The sequence below is a fragment of the Osmia bicornis genome, chromosome 6, assembly GCF_907164935.1.
Source record: "Osmia bicornis bicornis chromosome 6, iOsmBic2.1, whole genome shotgun sequence".
Lineage (NCBI taxonomy): Eukaryota > Metazoa > Arthropoda > Insecta > Hymenoptera > Megachilidae > Osmia > Osmia bicornis.
The window spans coordinates 7,184,354-7,198,728 of NC_060221.1; the positions used below are offsets into that span (position 1 = coordinate 7,184,354).

At 48.1% G+C, this 14,375-nt stretch overlaps 2 protein-coding genes across 3 annotated transcripts in view; one reads left to right on the plus strand and one right to left on the minus strand.

Moving 5' to 3' along the window:
* LOC114871968 (lysine-specific histone demethylase 1A) overlaps nucleotides 1–14,375 on the minus strand; it is a 90,450-nt gene that overhangs the window by 41,573 nt on the left and 34,502 nt on the right. The window lies entirely within an intron of this gene.
* On the plus strand, nucleotides 4,818–10,780 carry LOC114871967 (toll-like receptor Tollo). Its single transcript, XM_029178627.2, has one exon. It carries the CDS (start codon nucleotides 5,291–5,293, stop codon nucleotides 9,011–9,013), a length of 3,723 nt encoding a protein of 1,240 aa, XP_029034460.1. The 5' UTR covers nucleotides 4,818–5,290; the 3' UTR covers nucleotides 9,014–10,780.

A 14,375-nucleotide genomic window follows, 5' to 3' on the forward strand; every position in this document is an offset into this window, starting at 1 on the left:
AACATAAAATATGAAGATGAAAAAAATGGAGAGCATCGGGTCGAAGAAGAATTCATCTTTCGACTGGAAAGAGGACGCGAGGTAATTGAGTCAACGTGCTTTGTAATGAAACCCTCGATGCCTCCCGCTGGTTCCGTAACCTCTTTCATAAAAGTCATTCGTCTCCTTCCGCTTCATTCATGTAGCTAGGTTAATGATAAGTTGCCATTAAACGCTGTACACCGTGGAATATAGCATTTTTTTTTCTCTTTCAACGTTCCCCTAACCTCGAACAAGTTCCTAAAGATCACGCGGCTACCTCTTCTCTCGTTCTTTCTCACGCGGTCGAAATGAAAAATATTCCGCGGATCTGCGAACGGCTATCGTTACGACCCATTGTTGCCCGCTGAAGCGGTTAATAAAACGGTGAAGAGACGATTCACGAAGCAAACACGTTAAGAATTTAGGACGAAAGTAGCGAAACTAGCGGGCAGGTGATGATCGTTTGCCCGTTACTCTGCTCGTGATTTCGCGCCGCTCTCGAAACGATAAAGCACGGTGTGCTTCGAGACGCGAAGAAAAGTTGGGGGCCCGAGTGAAAGTGCATCCAAGTTCTGGGATTCTTGAACGTTGCATCTAACTGGCTAGACCCGTTTCATAAGACCGTGGAATTGCGAGATCTCGCGGATGGGGACACGATTTAATTACACGTCGGCGGAATGCAAAATACACAGAGGGATTTGACGTTAATTATAATCGTCGGATGGGAAAATCTTGTCGGTTACGATGGTTTGTTACAATTTATGTCGCACGACGGGAAGAAGATTCATCGATGCGAGAAAAAAGGAGAAAGCATCGCGAAAGTGACTTAATTTGCACCGTCATCTCGTTCGAGACACCTAATTAAACGTTGCGAGAGCATCCCTGTACGTGGCGCAGGAAAAGGAAGGAATGCTCGTCTAGATTTATTTAACTTACAAAATCATTTCCTCTAAAGCCAGGCAATCAGGCTTCGTCGGTACACCTTTTTTCCCCTGTCAGTTGCCATTACAAGTACGCGTAAACGTCAACGATCTATAAATATCGGCGTGGTTGGTCGCGAGACTGATTGAACGCATAAGCGAATACCGTGAAGCTTTGATGGTTTACTCGTAGAAAATGGACGTTTCGAGTGATGGTGATTTCGAAGGATAATTAAAACGTCGTTATATTCAGATCTGAGGGCTAAATCGCGCAGAAAATTTCATAATTTTTATCGTCTTAATACTGTTATATCGTTGTTGTCGCGCGTAAAGACGCGCGTTCCTCGGCGACTGACTCTCGGAGAGACAACGTCCACTGCTGAAGGGACAACTTGATCTTCGAGCGAGGCTAGAACCTCCGTCGGAAGATTATAAATTTCCCAGTGTCTCTTTGTAATCGTCGAACACAATCTTCAAGAGCGTTCAGTCTCGGCTGTCAAAGTTGCATTCCGAATTAATAAATTACGTGGATCGAGGAGGCCACGGTGAATTATCGGCGCGCATCCGTCTTTATCAAACCGGTAAAGCGACGATCGGAATCCGGTAGTTTCGTGTAGCATTGTGCGCCACAATCCGGACTCGTTTGATTGATTCTCCGGTCGTCGGTTAATGAGCGACCGCTTCGCGGCCAGCCAGGCTGGATACGTACCGGCGAAAAAAGAGGAGAATCTAAACGCTCCAGCTAGCTAAGCGTCTGGCAGTGATTGCGTAATTTCTAGAGAAACACGATGTCGCTCAGGATGGTCCGCTGTCATCGCGAAGCACGACGGTGCACGCGTGTGTCCGCGCTGGATACGTTGTGTATACAGGGTGGGCCGACGAAGCACGCGTTACCCGACGCGATCGTTCGCAAGAAGCTAGCAGTTTCCTCCTTTGATGCATTACGAGGCAATTTTCTCTTCTAAGGAGCAATCGTTTCGCGTTTCACCCCGGCGGGCAAAAGAAACCCCATAAAACCATCGGCGAAACCGCATCGCGATGAAGTCTCGTTGAGGAAAGATCGAGCGACCGACCGGTCGTTTCGTTCGTTCAACGTTTAACATCTTCGTGGCACGATCGATCTCTCGTCGTGAGATTTTCAATGGCGAAAATCTTATTTCGTTACGGAGAAACTACGTCGTCGTGGAACGTTGAAAAATCAAACGAGACACCAGGTTCGTGTTCGGAGTGGCGAGGAACCGGGCCCATGAATTACGCTCGGCCACCTTGCCGGCTCGATAAGTGGACACCTTGTCAGGATTCGAGCGGTATCCTATTTTTAAGGATGCTGTCAGGTCGGGCCAGTTCGGTAACACCCTGTATACATCGGGCCCGGGTTCGGTAGTTGATTAGATTTAAAAGAATGCCCCGTCACCTGCACCGTTGAAAGGAGACTAGGGCCCACGGGGCGGGCTTGGTGGGGCGTTCGTGGCGACTAGGTAGGAGGAGAATCTAACGGGGGAGAAAAAGATGGTGGACGGGGAAAGGGAGAGATGGAAGAGAAGAGAGAAGAGAAGATCGGAGAAGGGGGGAAGGGGATGGGAAGGGAAGGGCAACAGAAGAAGAGAAAGGTGGGAGAGAGGATCGTGAGCAACGAGGGGCCCGAGCATGAGGGCCCAGCGATCACTGACCGCTTTCGCCGATCCCAGCCGCCAGCTAGCCACCTTTCAGCGGCGCAGCCATCGGGGCATCCTCCTTCTTTAAGGCTCATTCACATCGCGTCGCTAATCAAAGCCGACAACCGGCAGGAGAAAAAAACTGCCGTGGAACTTTGCTTCCCGGCCAAATCATGGGAATAGAATCGGTGCAACACCGTGTAAGGATAAGATATTTCTTCGCAAGAACATGTAACTTCTCCTGAACAATCTGATTGAGATAATTAAACGATAATTAAATGATTCTCGGGTAATCAAACTGAACGTTACACCAGTTTCATTACCATTACAGTGTCAGGGAAAGAACAGGTGATTCCGAATGAATCGCAGACGGACAAACATCGGTTACGCGGAAAGAAGCAGTCTATTCCAGGAAGAACGTGGGAATCACGGATGAAAGGATGCTTAATTGGTCACACTTTCGCCGCGCGGCATGCGATACCCGATTAATTCGTGGAACACCCTGGTCCATCGACGACGGGTATTATCCTTGCAGTGAGGACGACCGCGCGGAAAGGTGAAATATTATACCGATTTAAGCCCGCGGCCTTGGTAAAGATCTTGTAATAAGGATCAATAAGGCTGGACGATAAAATACACCACAGGGAGGATACAATTCGTTCTCAGCGCCGCTATTAACGATGCGACCTGCACTATCCGTTATTTCGTTCCTTCTTCCCGGCCCCGTAATTACCAATCGTTCGTTCGTCGCTCGTTTCCGACCCCTTTCATCCCTTCCCCACCCTCGACCATCTTGGATCCTTGGAACGTTTTAGCTTCATCGTACCATCGAATAATCATGGTTTAGCTTACCTAAGCTGTAAACGATCGGGCCAGAGAAGTGGAACGAATCGAGGTCGGATCGGGCAGCATTCATTTCACTAATGATACTTTTATTGGACGCGATGAAAATGATGTATCCTCCTATTTGAATTTCGATGAGTAAATCAAGAAGGAAACACGAGGACGACGTATTCGTAAAAGGGGGGCCTCTGGCTGCCAATACGGGCCGCTACTTTGGCCAGGTAAAGGTAACAAATCACTTTTCAACGATGCGAGATGGAAGCTACCGTGCACTGTTTTCTGAAAGGAGGCGGACTTCTCTCTTTCTCTCTCTCTGTGGGGAACCACTTGACGTGTCCTTACACACGATCCCTCGACACAATGCGTCCGATCGTTTTACACTGAATGGGACGGGGGAATGCGCGAATCCCAAACAGACCATAAAGCTAATAATGACGCGGCGGAAAAGGCGCGTGAAAGGAAAGTATTTCACTTGACGCTTTTACAAAAAGGGCGCGCACTCATTCACGATCCCTTTCTTACTTTTCTTCCAATTAAAATAATCTTTCGCCCTATCTTTTGTTTACGGGGTTTCACGAAAGGGACGCGGCTACCATTATCCGCGATGCTTTTTCGATTTCGCGAAAATACTCGAATCGCGCAAACAGAACAATGTATCCCGCGCGCGCGTCTGTGTCTGTGTGTAACCTCTCGGCCGGATTATAAATCGACGAAAGGTGGAAAGAAGGGAGCGAAAGAGATAGAACGGCTAGTTGCAAAATAGTAGTCGGAGAGACTCGCGACAACTGGAATGCGAATGGGAACGGGATTCGCACAAAGGCATTGAGCAAACATTCTTTTTCGAGGTTTCATTCGTCGTGACAGAATCGTAGAAACGATGTGAGAACAGATGACGGTGAGGCAAGGTTTCACGGACGAATCGAACAGCAATACGGCCGTTCGAAGGATGAAGAGAAACGGAAGAGCGAGACGGGGCACGGCGTCGAACAGAGGGAAAGAGCAAGAGGAACGTCGAGATGCGGAGAACACGAGGAGGCTGCGATACGAGAGAAACGAAGAGGAACGCAGCGATACAGAAGCGGGATGGAGAAGGAGAGAAAGAGAGGAATCGTGGTGGATGAAGGCTGCAGATGCTGAGGAGCCACCGTAAGGGCCCGGAGAGTGTACCTGTCTTGTTTTTATAGGCTTGCCAGAACGTCGGGCCCCGGCCACGGCGGACGACGACGACCAGGAGAGAAGGTGTAAAGGTGGGGGAAGGAAGGACGCGAGGGACGGGGAAGGGGAGCGAGGAGAATGGGCAAGGGTGGGCGGAGGGGCGAGGGTAGCGGTGCCAGTTCGGGCCTTACAACTTGCCAACCAGTCCTCGGAGAACCGTGGGTCTTAACGGAGCCGTATATACGCGTATCAAAGACCGTGACTTTTCCTTCTCGTCGTCCTCGTCGTCGTCGAGATTTTTCTCTCCATCGGGAGTATCGATGGTCTCGAGGGGTCGGTGAACCCACGCGCGCAAACATCGTCCTCGAACTACGCTCTATCTGGATAATAATACCGTGCTTTTCGACGATGAAATCTCCAGGATTGTAACGGTTTAGCTTTCGGAAGAAGAGATCGAAGAAGGAGAAGGTGGATTAAGAGATACGTGGAACCGTAAACGCGTCCTGTCGTTTCCGCGACGCGAGAAGCGGATATTCAAATCGACATGGACGATGCGAGGTAGAAATAATCGACGGTACCTCGACTTAAATGGATCGCGGCCGGTTTCGCGACAGATAGCTGCCGTGGCGGTCACCCTGTGACTGAACTCTCGAGCGAGATTTCATGGAACATTGAGCAGAAAGCAACGGCGGAAAGATGCGGGGCAGTCCTGCGTTCTTCGCCATATTACTGGGCACGATATTCGGTGTCCTCGGCGCGTCACTCAGCAAGGCGCTCAGGTACAAAGCGCCGGACGAGTGCAAGTGGGTCGCCACCGGCGACACCGAGGACGACGTGTCGTTGGTCTGCCGTCTGAGGACCATCAACAGCGAGCTGGAGAACACGAACTTTAGCGTGATACAACCGCAGCACACGGTTCGTCTCCGGTTGGAATGCAGCGACGCGTTGTTCTATCAAAGCTCCCTGAGCGCCGGTAGCTTCCGTCCGTTGGTGGAGCTTCGCGAACTGGTGATCGAGTACTGCAAGATCGGCAACCTGTCCGACGATGCGTTCAAAGGATTGAAAGAGTTGCGTAATCTGACCGTGAGGACGCACAACACCGACTGGTCGGCGATGGCGTTGGACGTGTCGGCCGGCGCGTTCACGGACGAGTTGAGGCAACTGGAGAAACTCGATCTCGGGGAGAACAACATGTGGAGCATACCGGAGGGTGCTCTCTGCCCGTTGGTGAATCTTGAAATTCTCAATCTGACGAGAAATCGACTGAGAGAAGTGACGAGTTTTCGGTTCAACAGTAACGCGAGATGCTTGTCGAATTTAAAGGAATTGGATCTGAGCAACAACAGCATCGAATCATTGCCGAGCGCCGCGTTCTCCGGTCTGTCCCGGTTGCACAGCCTCGATCTCCGATGCAACGCCATCGGCTTCATGGCGGATCGCGCGTTCGAGGGCCTCTCCTCGTTGGCCATCTTGAGGCTGGCGGACAATCGATTGGCCAGCTTGCCGCCCGAGCTTTTCAGCGACGCGAGGAACATACAGGAGATTCATCTGCGAAACAACACGTTGAACGTGCTACCGCCCGGTTTGTTCGGTGAACTGACTCAGTTGTTGGTGCTCGATCTGTCGCATAACGAGTTGACCGCCGAGTGGGTGAACGCGGCTACGTTCAGTGGGTTGGTACGTTTAGTGGTGCTCGATCTTTCCAACAATCGTATCGCTCGAATGGATCCGACGGTGTTCCGCGACCTCTACAGCCTCCAGATCCTCCGGCTGCAAGAGAATCTGCTCGAGAGTCTTCCCGAGAACACGTTCTCCGCGCTCTATAATCTTCACACCTTGCTGCTCAGCGATAATTTACTGACCGTTATCGACGCCACCACACTGAGCGGACTTTACGTGCTGAATCTACTCTCGCTGGACAACAATCGACTCCACACTATACACCCGAGCTCCCTGAGAAATGCCTCCTCTTTGCAAGAGTTTCACCTGAACCGTAACCAGCTAAAGTCCGTTCCGGACGCGTTGAAAGCCACTCCCCTTCTGCGAACTCTCGACCTCGGTGAGAATCTCATTTCGGAAATACCGACCGGCACGTTCGACCACGTGGCGCAGTTGTACGGGCTTCGATTAACCGAAAATCATATCGGCAATCTCACCAAGGGCGTATTCGATCGTATCAAGGAACTGAAGATATTAAATCTCGCGATGAATCGAATACAGTACATCGAACCCGGTACGTTCGATGAGAACCTGAACCTACAGGCGATCCGGCTGGACGGCAATCAATTGACCGACATCGCCGGTTTGTTCACCAATCTGCCGAATCTAGTTTGGCTGAACGTCAGCGATAACAAATTGAAATGGTTCGACTACGCGATGATACCGACCGGATTGCAATGGTTGGATATACACTCGAACGAGATACGAGAGTTGGGTAATTACTTCGAGATCGAGAGTCAACTGCAGTTGAGCACCTTCGATGCCAGCGAGAACAAGCTGACCGAGATCACCGGAAACGCGATACCGATGAGCGTCGAGAGACTGTACCTGAACGACAACCAGATCTCGAAGGTGCAGAGCTATTCGTTCTTCAAGAAACCTAATCTGACGCGAGTCGATTTGAAGGGGAATCAAATACGTAACCTGGAACCGTACGCTTTGAGGATCAGCGCCGTACCCGCGGATAAACCTCTACCGGAGTTCTACATCGGCGATAATCAGTATCTGTGCGACTGCACGATGGAATGGCTGCAACGCGTCAATCGGCAGAATCAGAGCCGAGTGCAACCACGGGTCATGGACCTGGAGAGCATCTACTGCAAGCTACTATACGATCGGGAACACGCGTTCGTTCCGTTGGTCGAAGCGTCGCACTCGCAGTTCCTCTGCAGATACGACACTCACTGTTTCGCCTTGTGTCACTGCTGCGACTTCGACGCCTGCGACTGCGAGATGACTTGTCCATTGAACTGCACGTGTTACCATGACCAATCGTGGTCGGCGAACGTGGTGGACTGTTCGAACGGCGGCCACGTGAACAAGCTACCCGAGCAGATACCCATGGACGCGACCAGGCTGTATTTGGACGGGAACGACCTGCGAGTCGTGTCCAGTCACGCCTTCATCGGTCGCAAGAAGCTGAAAGTCCTGTTCCTCAATTCCTCGAACATCGAGATCGTGCAGAATCGATCGTTCAACGGTCTGCGAGATCTAGAGGATCTACACCTGCAAGACAACAGGATTCGCGAGCTACGCGGACACGAGTTCGAAGGATTGGACGCGTTGAAACAGCTGCACCTTCAACGAAATCGAATCGTCACGATCGGTAACGACACATTCTCCTCTCTACGCTCGTTACGGATCCTCCGGCTGGAGAATAACCGGTTGACCACGCTGGCCGTGTGGACGTTGCCAGGCTCGATCGAGATCAGTCTGTCCGGTAACCCGTGGTCCTGCGAGTGCGACTATCTTCAAAGTTACCGCGAGTGGATCCGCGAGCCGAACGTTCGTGTTACCGACGCGTCCGCGTTGCGTTGCGTGTACAACGTGACGGAGTTCGAGGCGTTCGGTGACGAGGTGTTCGCGGACAACGAGTTCGGTTTCTCCGTCGCGGCGGCGAGCAGCGACCGCGAGAAGAGCAACGACAGCGTGTGCACCGGTTCGGCTAGTATGGATAACGAGATGCACCGCAACTACACCAAGACCATCATCGAGAAACAGCTGCTGCAAGACTACCTTCCGCTGTTAGTCGCCACATTGGTCGGTTCCTTACTGGTCGTCCTCCTTTGCATGCTGGCTTTCGTGTTTCGCCAGGAGTTACGCGTGTGGTTTCACTCGCGTTTCGGCGTGCGGATATTCTACAGAAGCAACGAGGTCGATCGAGACGATCGGGACAAGCTGTTCGACGCGTTCGTCAGCTACAGCTCCAAGGACGAGGCGTTCGTCGCCGAGGAACTCGCGCCCGTCCTCGAGATGGGCAATCCATCGTACAAACTGTGCCTCCACTATCGTGACTTTCCAGTCGGAAGCTTTATAGCCGACACGATCGTCCAGGCGGTCGAATCGTCGCGACGAACGATCATGGTGCTATCGGAGAACTTTATCAAGTCCGAGTGGTGTCGGTTCGACTTCAAGTCAGCCCATCACCAGGTGCTGAGGGACCGAAGACGCAGGCTGATCCTGGTGCTGGTGGGTGACGTGCATCAACGCGATCTCGACCCAGACATACGACTTTATCTGAAGACCAACACCTACTTGCAATGGGGCGACAAACTGTTCTGGGAGAAGCTTCGATTCGCGTTGCCGGACGTGCCTAACAACCAGAGGACCACGCAGAGGACGAGGCAACCACCGCCGGTCCGACGGCAGCACAACAACAGGACGTCCAACGGATCGCGTACCGTCTCCGTGCACATATGAACAATTTTCGATTTTCTCTTGGATTCAGTGTACCCGTGTACGTATGTGTCATAAATGCTTTTCTTCCAGTGAAATTTCTGCGATATAAGTGGGCTATGCCGTGAATTCAGAAAGATAGAGAGATAGAGAGAAAGAAAGAAAGAGTTCCAGCGACGCGAGTGCGTCTCACCACGGTGCAATACACGGTGTGGCATAAGATATTTGCGTGTAGAGTGTAAATACTGCGAGGATATGTATGTATAAATGTTGAAGAAGAATAGAACAAAGCGAAGTGTGCTCACCGAACGTGAACCAGAGGAAAGTGTTTTGTAAATAGCGAGGGAGAGAAACGACGAAGGAGAGGAGACAGTGATTATACGATATTTAAGGTGCTTCCTCGTCAACGCACGAGGGGATAATACACGAGAGAACTTTTTAACGTTCCCCCGGTGTGTCTGTAAATTGCAGCGAGTCAGTGAGTTTGCTAGATAGCTTAATGTCGTTGTAAATACGTTTGCCCGTTTCCGTCTTCAGCGTCTCTAAGACTCTGTTCCCCAACTTGATCGAGATGATGGTTTTGTTTTAAACGGTGCGTGAACCATCTCGTCGAACGAGATACCTTCTCGCGTACCAGCGCGACCGCGTATCGCTCTGTGAATTCAATTTTAAGCCTGGTTCACATTGGTAAATGGTAAGGGAATCTAGTTGGAAAAATTCGTTCACTTATGTAAATGATTAGATAAGTGGTTTATGGAATACTAAAACTAGCAACAACAAAAAAAAGAGAGAAATGGGGCAGTAGGCAAAGCAACTTGTACTAACATACTATTACTGCTTACTCTACAAATGTAAACTAGGCTTTAGACCCATCGCGCCATTTCGTACGACCAGATACAAAAATTCGTACACCGATTGTACAGTACTGGAATAATTATTTCAGCTGAGGCAGCGAACTATGCAATTTTCCAATGCAATAACAGTGTACATTGAATTACTCGGAACAGTGTTATACTGCATCTTTCAAATACTGTATCGTTATATAATAAATTGAAAACACAATTCTTGAGTGCACTTAATATCGAACCAATGATACCAAATGAAATTAATGAATTTTTCCTGGGGTGATCAACGTTTAATTCCAGTACTGTATGTGTATATTTGAAACTCGTAGAATCGAAGGATATTCGGACAATTGTGGCCCCAGTTATTAGTGAATCGAACAAGGCTCGGATTTCGAGGTCCGATATCGTTCGAGCAATCGAGCCAACAGTGATACCACTTCCTCTAATCGTAGCTATCGATGTGTATTTAATTGTACTTAGACCGGCCAACGGCAAACACTTAATCAAGACGCGCTGCCACGTGGGCGTGACATTTGTAAAGTATTAACGCGCGCAGCCTATATCTTATTTATTTCGTTCGGAAACGTTTCGGAGGCTGGTGAATCGTTCGATTCGAACGTATCACGCGAGGTCTCTGCTTGAATTCGACGGTTCTATCGAAAAATTCAATCGATCGAAGCCATCGATCGTTAAAGAGAACACGGATCGGTGTTGAGGTTCGTGTTTTCTGATTTCGATGAAATTTTCACGGTTTTCCCTTTGACAGAGGGACGGTCGAATTCAAGGTGCACGTCACGCAAGGAAACTAAAGTACCGCTATAAATAATTGAAATATAATGTACAAATGTGAAACAATACTTCCTTTAGCTTCCGTCGCAAGCGATTCTCCTGTTTCGTCTTAACTCGCAGACTACTATCTCGGCAACGTGAAAAAGACGTTATTAGAATAAAAACACCTGTGACTGAACAATAAAATGCTCTATTTTTATGTTTTTAACACCTTCTGTTTCTTTTGTTCTTTTCTCTAGACACTGAATATTTCTAACGAGCAAAAGGCACGGATATTCGTTGCGTGGAAGATAGCTGTAAATCGAGAGAATATCGAATATTTGCGTTTCTCGCGAGGAAAGATGGTTCTACGAGCAAAAGCGCGCACACTTCCGGGCGGCTGCTTTTCACGGCGAATTTCAACGGGAAACAATAGCTCTTATGCTAATCGAGTCACGTCTGTTTACATTGTCATCACGTTTCGTTACCGTTACATCAACGGAATAAGTAATGCACCGACTCATTGTAATAGAAATCAGATAGTTTACTGAAACAACGTGGAGAGAGAGAAGGTAGCTCGCTGCGAAGTCTTTGATCGTTCTCGTTGCAAAAGCAACGACGATGTTGTTTGCACGGAATAGAAACGCGATTCAACGGGGGAGGGAAAGAGAGAAACAGAACAGGGGTCGTAGCCGTTCGAATGGCGTAATTGATTCGTAGTCGTAATTGCTTCTCAAAGTCTACGAACGAAATAAACGCGCGTGGTAATTGAAAGAGGTATACGCCGACTTCGTAATTGTTTTTCCAAGCCGGTAAATTCGTTTCGAACACGTACCGCGCGAGTTTAATATTTTTTCAATTACGAAACCACCAGGTTTCGTTTGGTAAAATCGATTCTTCTGACGGCTCGCAGACGCGAAAGTTACACGACAATCTGCGGACGATGCACTTCGCGGATTTTACGTGCCAACAATTCGGCCATTCGCACGAACACCCGCATCGAGGAAATTCCATTTGCATACTCCTCGAGTGACCAAGTATTTACATAAAACAGGAACTTCCCTCCACTCGGACCGATCGTCATAATCAAATTAAGCGAAACTCTGCTAAGTTACGTTCGCTGCTGCAACTTAATCTCGAAGCTATCTTTTCGAATTCATTGAAATTGGTTTGTGGTGAAAACTGTAAGCCGAGAGTTTTTGAAGGAATTTTAAAATAATATTGGGAAATTTAGATTTGAAATTGATATGAAAATATATCTGTATAAAAATTAATAGGAGCTTTAAAAGAAATTATTATGACTAAAATTACCTACTTGACGGAGCTTTCATTCATCCGAACGAGGTGTTTAACCGATCATTAAATCAACTGATTTGTCTGCTAAATTGTTCATTACGGGGATCAATTTTCATCGATTCATTAGATTCGACGATTTACAGCTAATTTTATCTAAATCCTTATCGGACCGATTATGCAACGAACGGTTAAATCCCCGGGGATCTCTGACGAGCTTTTGAAATTCATCGCAGACACCCAGTTTGGAGTAATCTTAGCGTAGGATCGAGAAGAACGAGCGGATTAGAGATCACGAGCAACCGAAATGCCAGCGAACGCGGACTCTGGCGAGGATTTCAAGCGCGCGGAATGTTATTTCGCATTGATATGCAATACGCGATCTATGATTGCGCGTAATCGGCGTGTAATCGGCGCGCTCGTCGGCCAATTTCATCGACGAGCAAGGGGATATGACGCAAAAGCGGTCAGGACATTATGAATAACGCAAATATGTGTCACGATAGCGGTGCGCGATCGCGATTGCGCGAATTATGGAAGAGACACCGATCTCGTCCCACCCTCGACATCGACCGGTTCTGCGGTTTTGCTCGATACCACTAGGAATTTCCATTGTACGCCGTCATTTTCTCCCGTAATCGTGTAAATGTACAATGTTTCTGACCCAGTTGCCAGACCGAGAAGATAGAAGATGTCGATGCGTACAGGTGCTACGGATCGACTCATCCAACTTTCATTATGTCGGCTGAAATTGTTCTCCCGGGGATTGGATGGATAAATCAGTTCCAGAAGGATATCCAGTATTTTGAAATGATGCAAATGGGAATGGAATCTTTTGATTGCTTTACATAATGATTCATTTTTTACAACAAGAATATAATGATATAAGTTTGATTCTTATCTGTTGTGAGAATGGGAAATGAGATTAAAAAACGATATAAAAAGTGGAAACGTTCAAAGTGTTTGTAATAATTAAGTAAATGAAACTTCATAATTACTCCAAACGAGGTACTAAAAATTAATCAACATGAATTCACTTTCAATCTAATATCTTCCTACAGAAACATAATTATCTAGAGTAACCGTATAAACAAAACTACTCGGTCCGAGCTTATACGCTGGCGGAACAAGTATTAAAATATGAATTGCAAATATCAACCGCGGATAAATTCGAACAGGAATGATCGAGCGTCTATTCCGTTTCGATCGTTCGGACGTATTCAACCGATTCAATTACTTATCTTATCGCAGCATTATTAAGCGTTTATGGATCGTGTTAGATCGATCCGCGAGAAAACAGGGCCGATCGTTTCACTTCCCTTCCCACCTTGTTCGATCCTGTTCTGCCACTTTTGTAATTAACAAGCCCTTACGAACGTATCGCAAGTAAAGCACTCTTTCGCGTCGTTTTAGCCTCTCCCTTCTACAGCTTCCGAGCTAGACCAACCCTCTTCCGATAGAAGCGGAGCTATAATTTATCGGCACGAATAAAAATCCAGGATACCGCGCAACCTGTTGCGACTACCGCGCGAAAGAATCGAGAATTACGCGAGCGGATCGAAACGGCCGCGCGATCTAAATGGAGCGGCTTGTAGCCGATCGCGTGGATCGATTCGACGCCGTTCGAGGCCGATACGAGCGGGAGAAACAGGATTAACGCCTTAGTCGCTGTTACTTCTAACGCTGTTTCCATCCTGGAAAGTAGCGCTTGTAACAAGAATTAAGAAATTGAAAATCAATTTCATTTTGCAATGAATTCTTGGAAATTATAGGAGAGAGGCAGAAGCGAAAGGTTGTACGATTGACATTTCGCTGAATATTCCGCTCGATAAACGCAAGAATACCGATGACTTTCAGACCACAGTCCTTGTATCGAACAGCTCGGCATCGTTGCTCGACAAACAGCATTTTTAATTAAAATCGTATAGCAAAGATAGAATCATCGAAACAAAAGCTTGCTGAGAATTTGATTGATCACGGTCTACGAGTGACAGCCATTTGAAATATTAAGTTCGAAGAGGAGAAAGCCGCAGAGGGTGGACCAGTTCGTCCTGCAATTCAATCAGACGACTCCTCTCCTAGCTCTTTCTCTACAATTTCGTAGAGAAACTTTGTTTCCTGTCGAAGCTATTTGGAATATTGAATCTGAAGAGCGACTGACCTACATGGAGAACTAAAGATCTCGAAAGTCTTCAGCAACGACACCGAAGTTAAACAGACAGATTCTAAAGGATGAAAACTTGCAACGTATCTCGGCGCTGATTAAACAGCGAAGAGGGAAGATACCCAGAAAAGGGAAAAACCGGGAGGGTACGTAGTAGTCGTAAAGTGAGAAGCTGATGCAGTAGGGAAAAAAAGCAAGAAACGCGAAAGAACGCGAGGGAATGCGAGAGTAGAAAGAACAAACGCATAAGGATATCCGTGGCTGGGAGCAAAACGGCGTGGAATAAACCATAATGGCGTGGTATAAAGCTAAAAGA

Excerpts from the sequence above, each read along its gene's own strand:
- LOC114871967 (XM_029178627.2), top strand. The coding sequence starts at position 5,291 with ATGCGGGGCAGTCCTGCGTTCTTCGCCATATTACTGGGCACGATATTC.